General features: G+C 42.2%; 1 protein-coding gene across 1 annotated transcript in view; it reads right to left on the reverse strand.

Moving 5' to 3' along the window:
• Window positions 1–20,451, reverse strand: part of PGM5 (phosphoglucomutase 5) — a 168,336-nt gene that overhangs the window by 57,362 nt on the left and 90,523 nt on the right. Inside the window, exon 7 of the mRNA XM_046664680.1 lies at window positions 4,181–4,296. Within this exon, the coding sequence (XP_046520636.1) occupies window positions 4,181–4,296 (116 nt within the window). The remainder of the gene's footprint in view (window positions 1–4,180; window positions 4,297–20,451) is intronic.

Raw genomic sequence — 20,451 nt, forward strand, 5'->3', positions numbered from 1 at the left:
ATGTGAAAATAGCCAACTTCAAGAGCACCAGGCTGTACTGCAGAGTTCATAGTGAAAAACGTTAGGGTGACAATGATGGATAAGTCATGTTGGTGCCTGGAGACCTGGATTCAATTCTAAATTTCCAGAAAGAGATGGATGCATATACAAAAGGCTTAGCAATGCCCTGGCACATACTAAGGGCTCATTTAAAAAAAATAACTGTTATTATTGTGAAAAACTCAACAAAGAGGACTTTCTTGGAAACAATAGACATTGTTGAATTGCTTGATTCTATTTGGCAAATTTGTGTGGTGAGTGACATTAGCTTTTAAAAAATACACAGTAAAAGTAATAGTACTACTCAAGATGGTGGTCAAGCTTGGAGCTCTTCCAGGTTTTCACAAACAGAGCAATTCTTCAGTGCTATCTGTAAAGAGACAAGCTCTGGGCTGTGACAATTCATAATCTCCCAAAATGGTATGACGTCTTAGAAACTGATGAAAATGATGGAAACCAGTAGAACATTAACAAATGCCAAAAAACTTCAAAGTTTTTGGTTTTTTAGATCTTAGCTTTAGTATTTTGGTACATTCCCTTTTGTGTATGGAAATATGTCCAGATTCCTTCAAACTCAGAACTTTAGAAAAGTAGCCAGAATGCCATTTAGATGAACTGTTTTCTTCGAAAAGTATTTATATAACCTTCTCCCTTCTCTCTGTACAGCAGTTTTTCAAGGTCCTTCCCAGGGAGTGGATGAATACCTGCTCCTGGCACAAAAGATCATTTTGCCTCTTAAATGGCCTTGGTTCTTTGACAGAGCAATAAATACAGATTTCCTATTGTCCAGGAACTAGACCTTTCCATGGGAGAGAAGCCTGAACTCTGATCCTATCACCAGCTTGTTACCTTGGAAAATTCTGGGAGCTCAAGAAGCCGGCAAGGGAAATTTCCACGCAGGATGTATCCTGCTCGTATTGGACAAACAGTGTCGTATTCTTGAAACTGAGGCAGATTCCTATTTTCAAGCTTTCTTGGCACTAAACTATGCCTTCCTAGTTGGTACACAGCTTCATGCCCCAGAGACACTGCAAAAGGCCTCCACTTGAGAAAGCGTGGGTAAATTTTAGAAGTGTCTCCCCAGACTCAGGTCTAAAACCTTTCTATCTCTCTACTTTCTCCTCTCTTGATTAGCTTGCTTAATTCTGAAAACCATATCCCAAGGTAGCTAGGGAGCTCCTGCGATTAGCTAGCTTTTACAGGTTGCAACCGAGGGTCAGGAAAGCCACGTGCTTTGTCCATAAGAGGCAGGTGAGGGTCTTGAACATAATTGTCAGCCTCACATTCCTGGGCCTCTAGACTTTCTGGACCAAACCTGGTGTGGCATCTCAGGCACACTCTTTCTACCATTCCTGGTGCAAAACAAAAATACTGGCTTTCACCAGAACAGTGTTTCCTACTTCTGACCGCACATCAGAATCACATGAGGATACTTATTTAAAATGCAGGTTCTCAGCCTCCATCCTTCCAGAGATTCCAAGTCAGGGTAGGATAGAAAGTCTGTATCGTTAGCAAGTTTTCCAGGTGATTCTGACACAACCAGCTCAGTGCCTCTCCAAGAACTGGCATTAATAAAGCCCAGTACAAGAGCAAAATGAGGCCACTTTCTCCTTCCAAGACTGAGTGGTCCAGTTCCTCAGGCCTTCTAACAGTCATTTACTGTTGAGTGCTTCAGAGGTGGACTCAGTCATTGCTCTCATCGGCAAGACTGAGCAGCACAGTGCAATACGGCATATGCCGCAGGGCAGGAGACCTGTCTTTCAGTTCAACTGTAATTTAATTCAAGTGGAGGCCTTTGCCAGGCTCTGGGGCCCTGGACGAGTCACTTAACTACTTCTTGGGCTCGGGAGCTTTATCTGTCAAATCAGGCTAATGTCACCTGACCCTGCAGAAGAGTGGAGAAGGCAACACTGTTAGAGGTCTTTACATTGAAAAATCTCTTGTGCTCTTTGAAAGGAAAATGATAAACAGATATAACAGTGAGAGACTAAAATTCCCTTCTAGTCCAGCCTGCATGTTGCAATCAGCATATCTGTCTGAAAGCAAAGCTTGCTGACAAGTGTCTGCACACAGACCCCCCTCCTGTGCAGACTGTGGTTTCCTATTTCCAGTTGAGTCAAGTCCCAGCATCTAAGCCAGGCAGGCAAAGGGCTTCAAAAGTTGGCCCCTCATCACTCATATTTCCAGTTCTGTTTCTTGATACTCCCTCCTCCACCCTACCCTATATGCCAGAGGTCAGCGAACTTCAGCCCAAGGGCCAAATTTGGACTTAGGCCTATTTTTGTAAGTAAATTTTTATTGGAATATAGCCATACTCATTTGTTTATGTATTGTCTATGGCTGCTTTTGTGCTACAATGGCAGAGCTGAGTAATTATGAAAGAGACCGTATGTAGCCTGCTGGTCTGCAAAGCCTAAAATATCTACTATCTGGTTGGCCCTTTACAGAAAAAGTTTTCTGACCCCTGCTATAGACCAGTGCTTTTCAGATGTTTTTGGCCATGACCCACAATAAACACATTTTGTAACGAGACCTAGTATACACATAGATACCTGTGTGCGTATTTATAAATGCATATTTCTCAAAATAACATTTACCTTTATGAAACACAATGCATTCTGATAGTTTCTAGTCTACTAGATTATTTTAAAAAGCTGTTTATGACATTATATTAATCTCATGACCCCAAGTGAGTCTCGATTCGTCTTTGGAAAACACTGCTCTAGACAAACTGAACAACTGGCTACTTATAACACATGTCCCCTGCTCTCCCACCTCTATTCCTTTCTTGACATTGCTCCCTCCACTGACAAGATCCTGTCCTTTCATCTCTATATGTACAAATTCTTCCCCTACACACTAATGGCCTGACAGAAGAGGTGTGCCCATTTCTGCATAAAAATATTATTTATCTGAGTCTCTACTGTTCTTATATACATAATGTCCAGCATTCAATGAAAAATTATGATATATAAAAAGCAAGAAAGAATAAACTATTGCTTTATCAAGGAATAAAGCAATCAAGATAATCAGAGTGAGAGATGAACTAGATATTGGAACTATCATATAGGGAGTTTAAAATAACTATATTTAATATGTTAAATGGCCCAATGGAAAAGATCAACAACATATATAAACAGATGGGAAATTTCATCAGAGAGATGAAAATTATAAAAAAGAGTCAAAGAGAAATGCTAGAAATGAAAAACACAGTATCAGAGATGAAGAATTTCTCCACAGGCTCATCAGCAGATTGGACACAGCTAAGGAAAGAATCAATGACTTAAAATTATGCCAATAGATATTATCTAACTGAAACACAAAAAGAAAAAAAGAATAAACAAAAGCAAACAGTGCTTGTAAGAGCTCTGAGACAACATATGGTCACAAGGTGTCTAACACTCGTGTAATTGGAATCCCAGAAGAAGAAGAGAGAGAGAATGGGGGAGGAGAAATATTTGAAAAAATAATGGCAAATTTTCTAAAACTAATGAAAGATAACAAAGAACAGATCTAAGAATCCCAGAGAACACCAAGCATGATTTAAAACAAAATATACATACCCAAATTATAATTAAACTGTTGAAAACAAAAGACAAAAAGAAAATATTGAAGGTAGCCAGAGATGAGGTAGAGAGAAATTTAAATACAGAAGAACAGAATTGAGAATTAGAGCCCACTTCTTGGAAATTATGCAAGACAAAAGACAAAAGAGTGACAATAGCCCTAATACTTAAAGATTCACACAGGGGATTGCTTTACAATAATCAGGGAAGAGGGCTCCCCTTGAGGATGAGGGTAGAGATAAAGCAGTATTGACCATGAGCTGATGATGGTTGAAACTAGATGATGAACACATAGGAATTCAATATGATGGTTTCCTTACTCAGAAATTTTTTTTAATTTCCATAATATTTTTTAAGGAAACATAAATTTTTAAAAAGAAGAAATAGGCAGAAAGGGTGAGTATATCATAGCACATATCCCACTGAGTTTCCCTGATTTTTTTTTTTTTTTTTTTTTTTGCCTCTAATTAACCCTTCCTCCAGCCTTTGATTCACAGTGGGCTCACAAATCTCCAAACTGGGGTTACTGAGGGCTGCAGCCACCGTCTTTAGTAACACAACCCAACAACGCCTACCAGTGCCGAAGCTCTCTTCTCCACACAGAGAGCACCGTCCCGAGTCCATCAGATTTGAGAAGAATCTCCATCCAGCTGGTGTCTCATACACAGGGACTTTCATTGATTTGGCCACTCTGAAAAACAAAATTTGAGGCAACAGTCAATTCATATATCTCCTTGCCTTTCTTTTCTCAGCACAGAAGCAAGTCTTTAGGATCTATTAATTCTATAACTAGATTTCAGAATATCCTGAACAATGCTGACAGTTTTCAGGATGTCAAGTCATAGGGTAGAAAATGATAAATAGCCTATTCCAATGTCTCAATTTTGCTTTCCCCATAATACAGAAAATGTTAAGTTAATGTATAGAATATTCTCACATTTGTTTCCCTACTATAAATATTGTTTTATCTTTGTGGTAATATTCCACTTGGGGATTGCAGAATCTAAATTAAGATGCTATTTGGGTACAACATTTTGAAATACTCTTTGACAATATCCATTAAAGATGAATATACACATATCCTATGAACCAGCAACTCAATTTCTAGAAATTACTAATGACATGTAGGGGACACTGAGGTGCCCTGCTCAGCTTCATCCCCAACACATACATAAACACACACACACATTCATATTTTAGGACTTTTAGGACTCGAACACCCATTCCCTCAGCTACTAGAACTGTTGATGGCTGACAGCTCACAGATGTGACCCCCACTCTCTGTCAAAGAGAGATGTCTCACTCAAAATCATGCTCCCTTCCCTGGGTCAATCCACAGTCCAATGACTGGCTAATGAGGGATGTATAAACATCTAGCCTCCCTGCGCCTATATGGCACACCTCTGTAGGGCCATTTCAGCTCCAGAGCTCCCCATAGGTTGGCTGAGGCCTTTTTTGTGACTACACTGCAGTCTAACTTGTCTCTCTCTGTCCATTCCTCCTTCCTTACACCCCCCATAGGCATTGATTTTGAAGGCAACGTTGATATTGACAGCAGAAAGGAATAAACTTTCTGCAAGCAATTCTCTCTCAGAGCTGCTTCCTGGAGAACCCAACATGTGACATTACTCAACAGAGTGTGTACACAAAATTTGGCAAAAATGATCATAGAATCACAATTCATAATAACTGAAACAACCCAAATATCCATCAAAGTAAAATGGGCAAATGATTTGCAATGTATAATGCAATACCATAAAATCCATTGATCAAACAATTGCTACATGCAACAACTTGAATGAATCTCAAAAACAGTATTGAGTAAGAGAAAGCAATAACAAAGAAATACCTACTGTATTGTTTCATTTAGATAAAATTCAAAAACAGCTAAGCCTCATCAATCCCGTTAAAGTTCAGGCTCAAAAGATCAAAGAGGTCAAGTGTTTTGTTCAAAGTTTCACAGAGGTAAGACGCAAAGCTAGAATTTGGACCCAAGTCTGCTTAATTTCTGCTCATGTGCTCTATCCCATGACACCATGCTGTCTCCCCAAATGTTTTAATGCTTCGAAGGTCTACAGATCTCAACGCATACTGAGGAATGAGCTGGTACCAAAGACATTGGCTTGAAGAGTTTCATCTTCCCCACAGGCAAGCAACCAAAAGAGAAAAACACCAAATGCCTGCCACCAGCAAGGTTTTGTTCTTTGAAGGCTGTAAGCGAAGAAGGTGGCCATGGAGAGGGTGTCTCAGTGAAGAAGAGGAAGAAAGATGCACGTAGGACAAAGGACACAATGTAATAATGATTTCTTCAGGTGTGTTTCAGGGCCAGCTAGAGGGAAAAATATCTAGGAACTCCACCACGGGAAAGTGAACACCTCTGTTTCCATAAAACACAAATACAATCGATGTGCTCAGGCTCTTGAAAAATTGGGTGCTAATTCTCTTTCAATTTTTCTTGGAAAAAAAGCACCTTTAGGTGTTCAGGTGTTACATCAAAGGATCTGTTTTCTCTTTTTTTCCAATGGTCTAAGAGAGATATACAATCATGCTCACATCCTGGTAGGAACAAGGAAACAAATCCTCCCCAAATTGTAGATCAAAGGTAAATTTTCAGAGCCATTGATTTCATGGTCAGGAGGTCAAGTAAGGAAGAATAATTCACACAGAAGCTTTCCAGGGGCAGCACATAGAAAAGCCTCAAATATGAATGAACATGAATTTAGCAAATATGTATGCATGTGATTACCAAATAGAATGTGCAACATGGGGCAGAGGTGAGGGCAAGAGATCGGGTAGAGGGTGTGGGGACGTATATTTTCTGGCCAAAACATTCTTGTAGGTGCAAAGCCAAGTTGGCAGATCTGAAGGGAGGGGAAAGGATTTCCCCAGGTCCCACCCTTCCCAATTAATCACTGTCAGGAGGTCATCAGGCTGAAGGCTGAGGCTGAATTTTAAAGGACCGGATACTTCTATAACTATGAGCCACAGTTGCAGCTATTTAAGCTAAGATAACAATATGGGTAGTTAAATTCCGGGATCCTGAGCATGAGTTGATTGTGTCCAAGAGTCAGAAAGGAATTCCCCTCCCTCCCCCCTCTACTGAACTTGGGATCCATCCCAGACACAGCATTCAGCAGATACCATGCTGGAGACTGGGTTTTGGCAGGAGGCCCCTGGGGAGTCTCTGAAACGCTCTGGTACAAAAGCTTAAAATGAAGCTGCTCGTGCTGAGGGTCTGCACCCCTCTCCTTGACTGCTGCCACCAGGTGTTGGAGACAAACATAAGAACTCACTTTCTAGGAAAGACCAGAGTAGGAATGAACAGAAAGAAAAATGAATCTGGACCACAATTTTCCTGTAAGTGGGTATGAGCCCTGGTAGCCCAAAAAACATGGTGGATACAAGCTCCTCAGTGTGGATGTTAATACCTTTAAAAATGTGGCTTCAGGTTAGAAATAGCCTCAACCTGTCTTTCCAATAGTTTCTCTCATGATACTCCCAGCATGCACCTAAAAACCTAGACCATCTTTAATTTTCTAAATATGCCCTTGCATTTTTGCTGTTGTTGTTGTTGACATCTGAGTTCTTCCTCATGCTTTTCATTTTACCTGGATTAATCCTCTTTTCCAATCTCTTGTCAAAACACTTCACGTTGCTTCAATACCTATCTATCTTAAATGCCCTGACATTATGAAACCTATGGCAAAGGCTGCTCGGTGATCAGCAAACTCATCTTTTCTCCTGGACACACAGTTAGACTACACTTCCCAACCTCTGTCAAAGTTAGCTGTGGAGCATGGTGGAGGTCTAGCCAGTGGAACTCAAGTGGAAATGATGTACACCCTTTTCAGACCTGGCTATTAAAACTTCCCATCCTCCATGTTTTTCTCCTTCTGCCAGCTTAACGTGGGCAAGCCCAGCAATCCTAGAAGCTACACGTTGAAGATGGTGGACCCACAAGACAGAAGGATCTGGATCTCTGAATCACCATTTGGAGCAGAGTCAACCACCAATCAGGAACACCTGTTTTTAGCTTTTGACGATTGAGAAAGAACCTTTTGCTGTGTTTGAGCCATTAGACGTTTTGGGATTAGTTTTGTAGCAACAGCTCCATTATCTTAATGAATACATCCTTTCCTCATCGCCACAACCAATCCAAAGTAATCCTTCTTGCTGCCTCGCTTCCTCTCACCCGGTAGAGAGTCTTTCTGTTCACATTATCATTATATGTGCTGTTACCTCTTTAACACTTTCCCTGCACACACAGTTACTACCACCACCACCAATGTGTCAGAAGTGATTTGAGGGCAGGCGCTGCCCTCTATATGCCCTTTATAGCTCTTCAATGTCTAGGATAACATATCACCTTGTCAGACTTGCCCCAATAAATTCTGTATAATTTCAATGGACTAATACCTATTATTTAAGGTATGTTGTTGGATAGCAGGGGGCAACATATCTCTATTTTATGATCTTTTCTCCTTGTAGTTTCCTGAAATTATAATTAAGTCATTTCTGCATGTTTTATTTAAATTAGTCATTTTGAGCAAAGAGAATTTCTCCAGGTATTTATTAGTGGGGCTATTAGGATGAGATTAAGGCATTTCTTGGAAATAAAGATCTTACAGGATTAGGGCAGTGACTAAATGAGAATCAAAGGTCCAAGGAGCAGAAGGCCACACGATCTCGATATTACTTGTCTGGTGGTCGTGCTACCCTCATGTGATCAAACAAGACGATAGATACAAAAGCATCTTAAAAGTGCCGCACGAGCTCCCTACGTGTAGCATCTCCATCTTTGTGCCTCCCATGTCCAGCACAGCGCATGCCCACTGTAGGTATTCAAATACCTATTTACCTAATTATACAGTACCACATCATCGTGTGTGATCCTCTACTGGAATATCAATGGCTATTAATGACTCTCTTTCAGCTTGCAACAGAACAGCCAAACGAACAATGACTGATTATACCAAGTGCATGAGGCATATCCAGCTGCTCTTGGAATCCTACTTCAAGAAAGTTGCAACAGATTTAAAGAGGGCAAGATCTAGGTGCCTCTTCCTTTCATCTATCTTCATACGTCCACTTTCTTGAGAGACAAGCAAAGCTTATGATTCTATTTCCTATACGCTGAGCTCTCAGCCCCCTCTTTTTCTGTTTTTTTGTATTGGCACCTAAGCTAGTGTCTGCTGCAAATTTCTTTTTTTTTCCTTCTTCTTCTCCCCAAAGCCCCTCAGTATATAGTTGTATATTCCAGCTGCAGTTCCCTCTGGTTCTGCCATGTGGGACGCCACCTCAGCATGGCCCAATGAGTGGTGCCATGTCCACGCCCAGGATTCGAACAAGCAAAACCCTGGGCTGCCAAAGTGGAGCGTGAAAACCCAATCACTCAGCCACAGTGCCAGCCCCTCTCAACCCCTTTTTAAAAAGCCCCCAACTGCATAGACTAGGAGAAGATATTTGTGTCACATAACCAACAAAAGATTTATATGTGGTTTACATAAAAAAGTCTATAAGTCAACTTAAAAAGGCAAATAATCTTTAAAGAAATGAGTGAAAGTTTTGAACAGGTACTTTACAAAAGAAGATAAGATATTCAAGTGACCAATTAGCAGAAACTATATTAGGAACCCTTACAACTCAATAGTAAGAAAACAAACAATTCCATTAAAAAATTGGCAAAGGTATCTGAATAAACATTTTTTCCAAAGAAGATATACAAATGGCCAACAGATATATGAAAAGATGCTCAGTATCACTAATCACCATGGAAATGCAAGTCAAAACCACCATGAGATACACCTCCCACCTGTTAGAATGGCTATTAGCAAAACGACAAGAGATAAGAACTGGCAACAATGTGGAGAAAAGGGAGCCCTTGTGCATTGTTGGTGGGAATGTAAGTCGGCACAGTCCCTATGAAAAACAATATAGAGGTTTCCCGAAAAATTAAAAATGGAACTACCGTAGGATCCAGCTATTCTACTTCTGGGTATATATCCAAAGGAAACGAAAAAAGGATCTCAAAGAGATATCTGCTTTCCCATGTCCTTTGCATCATTATTCACAATAGCCAAGATAGAGAAATAACCTACGTGTCTGTCAACAGACGAATGGATAAAGAAGATGTGGTATATATATATAATGAATCTTATTCAGCCACAAAAAAGAAGGAAATCCTGCCATTCATGTATGTGGATGGAGCTTGAGGGCATTCTGCTAAGTGAAACAAGCCAGAGAAAGAAAACTACTGTATGGTATCATTTATACGTGAAATTTAAAAAAATTAAAGTCAAACTCATAGAAACAAAGAGTAGAATGGTGGTTGCCAGGGGCTGGGTGGTGGAGGGGAATGGGAAGATGTTGGGTCAAAGGGCACAAACTTCTAGTTATAAGATGAATAAGTTCTGAGGATCTTATAGGATGGTGACTAGAGTTAATAATATGTATTGTATACTTGAAATTGGCTGAGAGTAGCATTCTCACCAAAAAAGAGGAACTATGTGAGGTGATAAATGTGTTATCAGGTGTTACCTGATTGTGGTCATCATTTCATGATGTATATGAATATCAAATCATCACGTTACACACTTTAAATATATTACAATTTTATTTGTCAATTATACCTCAATAAAGCTGGAAAAAAACCCAAAAGCTAATCATTGGTGACACAAGTCAGGAGAGTGGTTATCTCTGGGGAGGAAGGAGGAAGCAGTGTTTGGAATGGGAACAAAGATACTTCAGGAGTACAGTTCTGTTCCTTGATCCAGATGGTAGTTCCATGTGTGTGTTCACTTTGTGAAAAGCCCTGGAACTATGTATCCATTGTGCCTTTCCTTTATATGCATTATACTACAAATAAATGTTTACTTAAAAGAAAAAGGCCTCTAGTATTTATGACTAAGTACAGGTTTGAATTAGCCATGTTTACATAATCCCAAGAAAAAAACTACTAAAAATGGAATTTAACAGCATTCTGGATATGCTGGTTAACGTCTAGCAGACATTTAACAAAACTGCCTTCAAATTAGTCCTGTAGTATTTTCATGATGAGTTCACTCCCAGATCCTTTCTTTGATGTCTGGCACTGCTGGCTGGAGCTGCTCTGAGGTAAAAGGCTTACGTGAGTTTGCAATTTATAAGCATTTTTAAGGCCATCTCCTCAACTCACAAGTATGAACCAGGCAGAGCTCAGCGAGGCCTTGTTTTCTAATGGCAATCTCAAAGTCTACTCTTCAATTTATCTTTTGGATGGAGCAACGCACACTTTCAGGTAAGATAAATATAAATCTTGAGGCTGTCATAATAAGATGATCACAAAAGTTTTTCACCATATATGTAAAGCTTAGCAGAGAGCTGCCTGGGGCCTGTAGTATCTCAGGCTGCTCTAACCCTCAGACTCAAGTATTAAGTAACACCTTCCTTGCCTGTCTTATCAGTGAAGTTGTAAGGATCAAACGAGATAGCACATAATGAAAAGAAAGTGCTATGGCGACTGCGTAATGTCCTACAGAGCTACAGCATCACTGTTCTTGGTGTTGGATCCTTCACTCAACCCCAAGGGGAATGGACATATTATTTAAGGAATATTTTCAAGAAAAAGCAAAAGATAACTGCCTGTCTCATGCTCCCTCTAAACTTCTAGATTTTGGCCAATTGTAAAACAAACAGAGGTGGACCTCAAACCCAGCAGCCTTTGCTGCTTTATCTAGAAGCTTCAGTGCTTTCATTTTAGGTAGGCATTATAGGAGAAAATAGGATCCTTCCCAACTAGATTTTAAATTCTGTTAGGAAACATAAGGCAAGCATATTTCTGAGGATCTAGACTTTACTTAAAAGAAAAAATTTGGCTTTGGGAAATTGACCAAAGACCCAAGAGAAAAATACATAAAATTGAAACAATTACAGGTTCACTCTCTTATGATAGTAAATAATCTGGAAGCCTGTGTCTGAGAATTTAAAAGTGTCTGTATTTACAGTCTTGATGCTTGAGCACTTTGAGGTAAACTGTTCCTGGTTCTAATTATTTTCAAAGAAGAAAAACTGTTGAGGGGCTAGGACTGGAGAATTGTAAGCCCCAAGTGTTCCAGCCAAGCTGAGAGAGAGAGACGGTCGTCGGCAGTCCTTCAGAGTCCCATGCGATTGCTCCCTGAGCAGCAAAAAGTGAATCACCTTCTAGTCTCTTTGTTTTGCTTTGAATTTTTTGTTATGTAGACGCCTTATTGAAACTTTTTCAAAAGTGTATATAGTACCCTTGGAAGATTTAGAATCAATTCATTTACTCCTACAGACAAATAATAGTGAGAACTGATATGACAGCTCTAACCCAGGAGAAAACACATCGCACTGAACAAAGTTTCTTTTCTTCCTTAAAAGCTTTTCTTTGTTTTCTTTTCTGGATTCGATGAACACATTTTCCTGGATGGTATTATAGAAATCTTATTGATCCTAGGTCACAAAACAGGAGAGAAGGGACATCTAGGCATTGGACGTTAAATAAATATACAGCAGCTATAAATGGGTACTTATTCTAAAGGAAGAACAAAGCCCAGGGAAAGGTTGTATTTATGAAGGCTGCATCATTATTCTCTGGGTAACACCATGACAGAGGTAAACACTGACTGTCACGGCGTTATCCGTCTTCACAGCGCAAACATCTCCCCCTCGCTCTGATGTTTCATGTTGGATTCCGTTTCAGCAGTGCCATAGGGACATCGGTGTTTGTCCCATTGTTCTGTGAGCCCAATTCTGACCCTAAAACGGTTAATTTAAAACTTTTCAGTCTAAAATTTAACGGAAGAATATTGGCAATCAATCCCCATGGGTAAACTAAAGTAAGACTTTGAGGGGGAAAAAAAAGGATAAGCAGAATATTCCATAAGTTGGGCTTAAATATAAGGAAAAAATTGATAAATTTAATCACATTAAAATTTATAAACTTCTATTTGTCGAAGACACCCAAAAAAGGAGGTAAACCATAGAGTGAGATAAGATATTTGCAATGCATAAAAGTGAAGGATTAGTAGCCAACCTAAATAAAGAAATCCTGGAAACCGATATGAAAAACTCAATTGACCCAAGCTGTTTACAGAGGAGGAAGACTAATTAGCCCAAATGAAAATATACAGTAAATCAGAGAAATGAAAATTAAAACAACAGCCAGACATAGTGTCACACCCATCAGGTAAAAAAGAAAAAAAGAAAAAATCTAATAATACCAAGTGTTGTTGGGAATGTCATGGGAAAATGGAAACCCAAGAATTGATAGCAGGATTGTAAATTTGTACACTCACTTTAGAGGGTAATTTGAGAATTCTTAGTAGAGTTGATCATGCTCTATGAGCCAGCAAGCCCACCTGTCAGTATCTACCTTTGAGAAACTGGCACACAGTTTGTACAAGGACACTGGTTCACAGATGTCTATTACAGCACTATTTGTGACAGAGAAACAAAAAGCAAAATCAGAAGCAAACTAATTGTGGGGGAATTGACAAGCTGTGGTTTATTTATACAGTAGCAAATCAACAGCCATGTTTCAAGGGCTCCAGAGTATAAAATGCAAAAGAACCCCACAAAGAAGAAATTAGGTGTACTTCTGCCTTGCAATATTATCTTAGATCCCTACTATTCCAATTACTATTTCTCCCTTGTTTGTCCAAATTGAAAACCTAGTGGGATATCATTCCTCCTCTCTAATAACAGGTTTCGTATATTTGCAACTCTGAAGAATTAATGGGACTAAATGACTAAATGAAGAGACGCAACATCATCCAGTTTGGAGAACCAGCTAGAACCTGTCACCCCTACCAGAGCCACAGAGGAACTTGGAAGGTCTCCCCTTCCCATAGCTATGTTTCTGAAGGCAGAAGGCAAGTCCATGCACACTAGCTGTGACCAGCTGTAATTAATTAGCCTGGGCATTTCCCAAGATTCTTAGTCACTGCTTCCCACTTGCACGGATTGAACTCCAAACCTTTCTTTCTTTCTGATTAAGAGATAGTGCTTGTATTCTGTGTTGGATGAGCATTTTCCCCTCCCTTTTCTCCTGCCAACATATCCACCAAGATCACACAGAAGTACCAGTTCTGTATATGGTTCTTAACTGAGACTGTCATTTTCAGCTCCCATTAGGGAGTCCCTGGTTCTTTGACAAAAGGAAGATGAAGAAAAAGCCCTGAAGATTCTAAGTGGAGATTCCTGAGCAGAGACACACAGACCTTCAGGTTGCCGAGTGTGCCCTCTGGAAATGTGAGTGACAGCTGTCCATGCTGGTCTTGGAATACTGTGGACTGAATAGGTCATTTCCCTGACATTTAATCTCATCAGGGAACTCTGATCTCTGGCCTAATGAATGACCCAGGTCATTGCTTTCCTGGGAAGCCCGACCAAGTCATCAGGCAGCTATCTCTGAATGGACTCTGAGAAAGCAAGCGTTCATCAAGGGACACAGAGGCAGCCACTCTACCTGAAAGGTACCACATATACAAGACTGCCCTACACTTCCAGGATTTCCACCCATTATTGAGGATTGGGTTTAATTCTGCCAATAAGTATAAGGAAAGTTCATGCCACATTAACTCTGCTCTAACAATTTACCTTTTCAAAAAGTTTCATTTTAATGAGACATAGTTATGAGGAAAGAAACTATTGAAAAAGTTGATGTCCTTTTGTGAGAAATGAGTTTTACAGCACAAGGTAAAGCTGAGTCAACGGGAAGGGTAGGCAAACAGGCATTGCCCGTGGAATCAAATTCAAATGCCTTCTCTGAACTCTGACTGCCTGGGTGCGCACACAGCTGTGTGACTTTGGCCAAGTTACGTAAACTCAACACGCCCAGCTCTTTCACCTGTGAAATGGAGTACCAAGGTATCTCCTCACTCGGGGAGGACTAAACGGGGTGATGCATGGGAAGCCCCAAACACCCAGAGCAGTGCACGGACATCAGCAACAGCTGTTTGCACCTCTCCAGCTGCTGCTTCCTGCCTCCCGCTCTATCCTCCTGCCGTAGCCAACTACTATTTTGATAGAGCCTCTTTAAAGCACCATGTAGCTTCAGCGCCCTGCACAGAGTTCACTTAGGTGGGGATTTCTTCATATCAGTTAGAATCCCACCAGGAATAGATACACTCAAATGAAGTAATTTGAGGAGAGTTTAGTACAAGACCTATTTACACAGGTGTGGGCGGTGGAAAGGGAGAGCACAATGGACGGTACAGTACCCCAGGGCAAGTAACATCAGGGTTAGCATCACCCCACCCCCAGATTTATTCCTGGAATCAGAGACAGAGCTGGGTGGAGAGGGCTGCCTGGCAGGAGCTGTGACCTTCAGAAGAGGCACGTTGCCAGCCCTTAGAAACCCAATAGGAAGAGAAATAAATTCCCAACTGCATTCCCCTTCCTGTCTGATATCTGTAGCGCTCTCAATTGTCACAACCCAACTGAAATCTGGAGGGAAGACAAGCCGGTTGATACAGGCATAGAGGTCAGCCCATGGGACAGAGCACACGGAGAGGATGGCGAGAGGATGTTTGGGGCAAATGGAAGATACCCGGCACACTCTTCACCCATCCCCCTAGACTCAGACTGCTTCCTAACTTTCCCGGTTAATCTGCCCAGTCTCTTCTTTGTGCTGCCCCCACTGCCAACCCCACGAGTTACACACTCAGAGCAGGGTATTGCATTAGATGTTGGAGCAGCTGACTCCCTCCACTCTGTGAGCCCCTTGAGAACAAGGACTCTGCCTGGCACAGAGCAAGTGCTTAAAGACATTTGTTAATTCCGTGCAAGCATCATGGAGTCTATCAGAACACAGCCTCCTCTACGGGGTGTAAATCATAATTTAGATTCCAGAACTAAGCACTTCAAATATCAATGGGAGCAAGTACATGAAACCATTGAAAGTTCAGGATAAAATTAAGTTATGGTGGATGAATTTCCAAATGGAATTACATACAAAGAGTTGGCTGAAAAGATTGATAACCTTACTTCTAATTAAGCGTATGCTAGTTTACCAAGTCCAGCGCGGTAAGTGTATTGTGAAAAGGTAGGAGGTGATGGGAAAACTGGCCACTTTTTAGCTTTGTGGTATTTCCCAGAAATAAATGCTCATTTCACTGTAAAACTTCAAGAGGATAGGGTACACATTTCTCTCATTTACAAGGAGCACCTTGTGGGACTGACGTTTCATTTCACGTATGTTGGAAAACAGTGGTTAAGAGGAACCAAGAAATTTATTTTTTTATATGACTATGGCAGAGGTCTTATGCTTTAAAAGAATTTTCTCCTATTGAACTCCCTTGAAGAGCAAGGGAGAAGGAATGTGTCAAACGGTCTTGAGTCATGTCAAGGTTTCTCAGCGAGATGCCTTTCCCAAAGAGGCTTGAGAGACAGGAAGTTGGAGGGGCATCCCAGGGAAGCAGATGGCCCTCCTCCAGGTCTGGGATTGTAAGAAGCTCTGAGCTCAGCAGAGGGGCAGCCCAGAGGCATGGCCTGCACGTGTGGTTGACAGCAGGAGTCTGTAAGTCATGCTCTCTTCCTCTGAGCAGTCTGGTCCTGAGCTTCAGTCCCCAGGGAGGCAGTAGGGGAAAGGGAAGGAGGTGGGCAAAGCAGCTGTTTGCATTCAGGATGACCCATGCAGCGCCGGCTGCAGCTGAGTTGAACTCTCTCTCAGAGGGCCTAGTTGTTTCTGGGGGATGGGGACCAAAATAGGTTGGCAAGAACACACACTTCCCGAAATTAATTGGAGAAGCAGAGACTCCCTAGGGAAATAAGGTCACTCAACTGCTTTGTCCTCCTTCTGAGAGATGAAGGCACGGGAACATTCATCCATGTGGACCCATTCCGTGTGCAGGCTGCTTCTGGGCCTAATTGGGAGCTTAGGAGAAACCTCAACACAGAGGAAGGGCAAGGTCGAGAGAGAATATGATGGCTTCTGGGCCTTGAGAACCACTGCAGGGGCACAGTCTCGGGTGAGAGCAACAATTCTTTTTAGGTCAAGATCCCACATCCTACAGTGAAGGGATGGCAAAAATGAATGGAGCACTAGGAGCACCGCTCTCTATGTCAGCCCACGCCTGCAGCCCGAGCAGTGCCTTTGTGCTAAGGTACAGCCTCTTCAAGACCCAATAATTTCTAGCTATCAAAAAGTGTTGTAGCACACTGCTTTTCTAAGAAAAGAACACATTAATGCCATCTTCTGAAACATTGTCATAATAAGCATTCAAATGTGAATGTCCTCCATGTGGACACTGTCCACTTGGAATGTGATGCCCTTACACAGTACACAGCCTGTGCAACTGGACGCAGCAGCTCTCCATCAGCCTCACCTGAATTTAGACAGATGAGAGATGAAGGCACGGGAAGTTAGAAGTTACTGCTCTCAAGTCCCTTAAACACATTCCTGGTTTAGCAGGGAGTGGATCACACCCTCCGCAATGGTCCTACCACTGCGAGTGTACCCAAAACCTTTCACAGTCTTTGAATTGTTGAAGACATAGCCTTGAATTTTATTTTTCTCTAACCATATGCCCTGCCCAATAGCATTCGGTGGTGGTGAACTCTGTGAGTTTGCATGTGTGTATGAGGCCCCGCCCCACATAATACCAAACATATTAAAATATATCCACATCTCACATAAAAATCTACTTTTTGTTCCAAAAGAATATTGAAAGGATTTTGATAAGTTTTTTTTTGAAGTGAGGCTCTAAGTCACTCAATTAACTATTGGCAATGATTTCTCATCAATCATGCATACTCGGGAATCCTTTCAAAGCGAGTAAATAGATCTACAAATTACTTGCAAGTGTTACAATGATTTCTTGGATACTAAACGTAATAATAAAGTGACAATATGTGCATTTCATACACATTAAAGTAGACAGTTAACCATGTTGATGTTGCAGTGTTCTTCATCATGGAGCTCATAATTGTTTTCAGACCTCTCATTTTAAGTCCATGAATATCGAACACCTTGGGCAAGGGGCGGAGGATACCACTGAGGGACACAATGACCTGGTGCACGTGGGCACGCATGTGCAGGTGTGTGTGTGTGTGTGAGACAGAGAGAGCACCTGTGGGTGAGCAGGCATGTGTATGCATGTATGTGCACTGTGTGTCTGAGTGTGTGTGTGTGTTGGGGGCAAGGCAGGGCAGTGTGAGAACCTTGAGTCGTTTCTCGCACAACAAGCTTTCGGGGAGCATGCTTCATCTTCTCCTGCCATCTCTCCCCACAACATTCTGCATACACCATACTTATTTTCAGAAGGCCCTACAAATTTATTTCTGCACATTCCATCCCAGAATTCTCTCAGCTAGCTCCCATTTTCTCTGCCAATATCCAGTGCAGTTAATTCTGCCCAGCTGGAATACCAGATATGGATCCGTGCAATCCCAGCGCACTAACCTGGCACTAGCCTACTGACTGAGTTCCTCTGAAAATCTCAAGGCAACGTTCCAAGGGTCAGAAAAAGAAACGATCGTGCACTTGTAACAGATCTCCCAGCTGGATGAAATATGACAGTTAGGGGGTATTTTTTTTCCCCTCATGAAACCAAATGTGCATATTTCATTCAAATAAAGGTAGCAAAATGATTTCATGGGATGTACACTCTTAGAAGTTCCAGTAAGATGACATCTGCAGAGGACCCAGGTAGTGTCCTTAAAGGCCTAACCTAGCACCCGAGCTGGGCAAGTTTTCTCTTCTTTTGTCTAGCCGATGGTGCTTCACTGTTCAGCCTCCCAGAGGAGGCTAACGCTTCCCACACTTTCTTGATAATAGCAAGCATCTGGGGTACTTATTTAAGATACAAATTCCTAGGCCCTTCCGCTGGCACGTCTTGAATTCACAGGCCTTGGTTGGGACCCAGGTGTCTATACTTATAACAAGTAGTGTTTCTTATTTCTAGGAGATTCTTACATCTAGGAGGGTTCATTAAAAATGCTGAGTTAAGACAAACTATATGCAAATGACAGTGATCAATTAACCTATGCAACAGTGTGCAATATAAATTCAGTTATATATATATATATATATATAAAACTGAATTTTTATCCACATATTGCATAACGCTTAAGAAGTGCTCAGAGGATATTAGCTGACTGTGGGTCCAGACTCAAAATGATGTTGAACATCGGGCTTAGCATAGACATGAGTCATATATGTGAGATGTAAGAATATTGGACAATGGCAGTAAAATCCTGGCAGGCTGAGGTCCAGCCCTCGCCTCACCGTGGCATTTCTGGCATATGTGAGAGGAACAACCAGCTCCCCAAACTGTCAGTATTGCACTGCCTTTGAAATCTGGCAAGCCTGGGTTCAAAGCGCAGCTCTTACACTTTTAATTCTGTGACCCTCGGAGGCCTGTCACTTATCCGCCCTTATCCTGGGTTCCACATCTAAGAAATTGGAAGGATGATAACACCTGCTACTGAGAGGACCTGGTTCTGCCTCTTTGTAATGCTTTAGGGAGGCTCTGCAGCAGAGTGGAACAAGCTTGGGCTTCTTGGGTGGACACACCTGGGTTCAAATCCTGACTCCACTTTTCACTAACTTGATGGCCTTGGGTAAGTCATTGCCCTTCTGTGAGCCTCGGTGTCCTCATAGGTAGAGATGGGGGTAGTCGTGTCACACCAGAAAGGCAGCACAATTTAACAGGTGGAAATCCTCACCCCGGTTTGGGAAAGTGGATCTTTTTGAGGGCTTCCAAGAAAAGCGACCCACCCATTGGCAATAGCCTGCAAGGAAGTGGGGGGCTGACAGGGGGGTTTGCATCTGAGAGATGGCTGTGTGGGATCAGGACCTGCCACCACTGCACGCCCCACCCTCCATATGGAAGGGGACAGATTATTTCCTGGGAAGGTGCTGCCTGTGAACTGAAAAGGCTATGATCTGGGGGCCCCAGAAGAGGGCACTCCTAGCTGAACGTGGCATTGAGGGAAAGAGTATCCTCCCTTGAAGAAATACTCCGCAATTCTACCTCCCAGGGACTTCAAAGGCTTGCAATTCCCAGACAAACCACACTTTCTGCCCTTGCGACTCAGTGATGTCCCGTCCCTCGCTTTAGCTAGCTGGCTTTTAATTGTCTTTTAAGTCTCAGCTTCTGAGAAGTGCCTCCAGAGCCTCAGAAGGAGACAAGGCCCCTCCTGAGGTTCCATGAGGGCAGCAGGATCAGCCCACCACAGGTATCCTCTTCTGCTCTCCCATAGTATCCTACAGCACCTCCTCCACATTGTTGTTCTTGTCCACCTCCTCTGGCAGCTTCAGGAGGACAAGAGCTGTGTCTTTCTCTGAATGTCAACTCCTAACACAGGACCAGGTACTGAAAAGGTGCTTGAGAGATGTTTATTGATTGAAAAATGGCCTCTGGGCTCCATTCTAATAGGGGCAGGAAGGATTTTCAGAAACTCAGAGGTGGGCAGATTCTAAGATGCGAGTCCCCCTGCTTTGAGAATCACTGCAGGTGGCAACAGGTGCTCCTGATCGGAGCGGCCTCTGTGAACAGAAAAGCAATTTGAGAACTCCTGATCTAACGAGGAAGAGAAGAGAGGTCCCAACTGGCACAGTTCTGTTAATGAAATTAGCACAGGGCTCCAGGGGGGCCAGATGGAAGCCTCTGGGTGGGACCAAGGCTGTGGACTGAAGGGCCAGGGGCAGGCTTGCCTAAGGGCCCCCCAACATCCCCTTGGCTGGATGATTCGGCTACCTGGTTGTACTGGCAATGTGGCTGCTGCTGGACCTGCCCCAGAACAGGGGGCAGGCTTCCGAAGGACACACACTGTTGTTTCTGTCATTTTGACCTATCCTGCAGGACTTTTGCTTGCAGGGAACTGTAGCTCAAGAGGGCGG

This window comes from Equus quagga, chromosome 6 (genome assembly GCF_021613505.1).
Source record: "Equus quagga isolate Etosha38 chromosome 6, UCLA_HA_Equagga_1.0, whole genome shotgun sequence".
NCBI classification, from domain to species: Eukaryota; Metazoa; Chordata; class Mammalia; order Perissodactyla; family Equidae; genus Equus; species Equus quagga.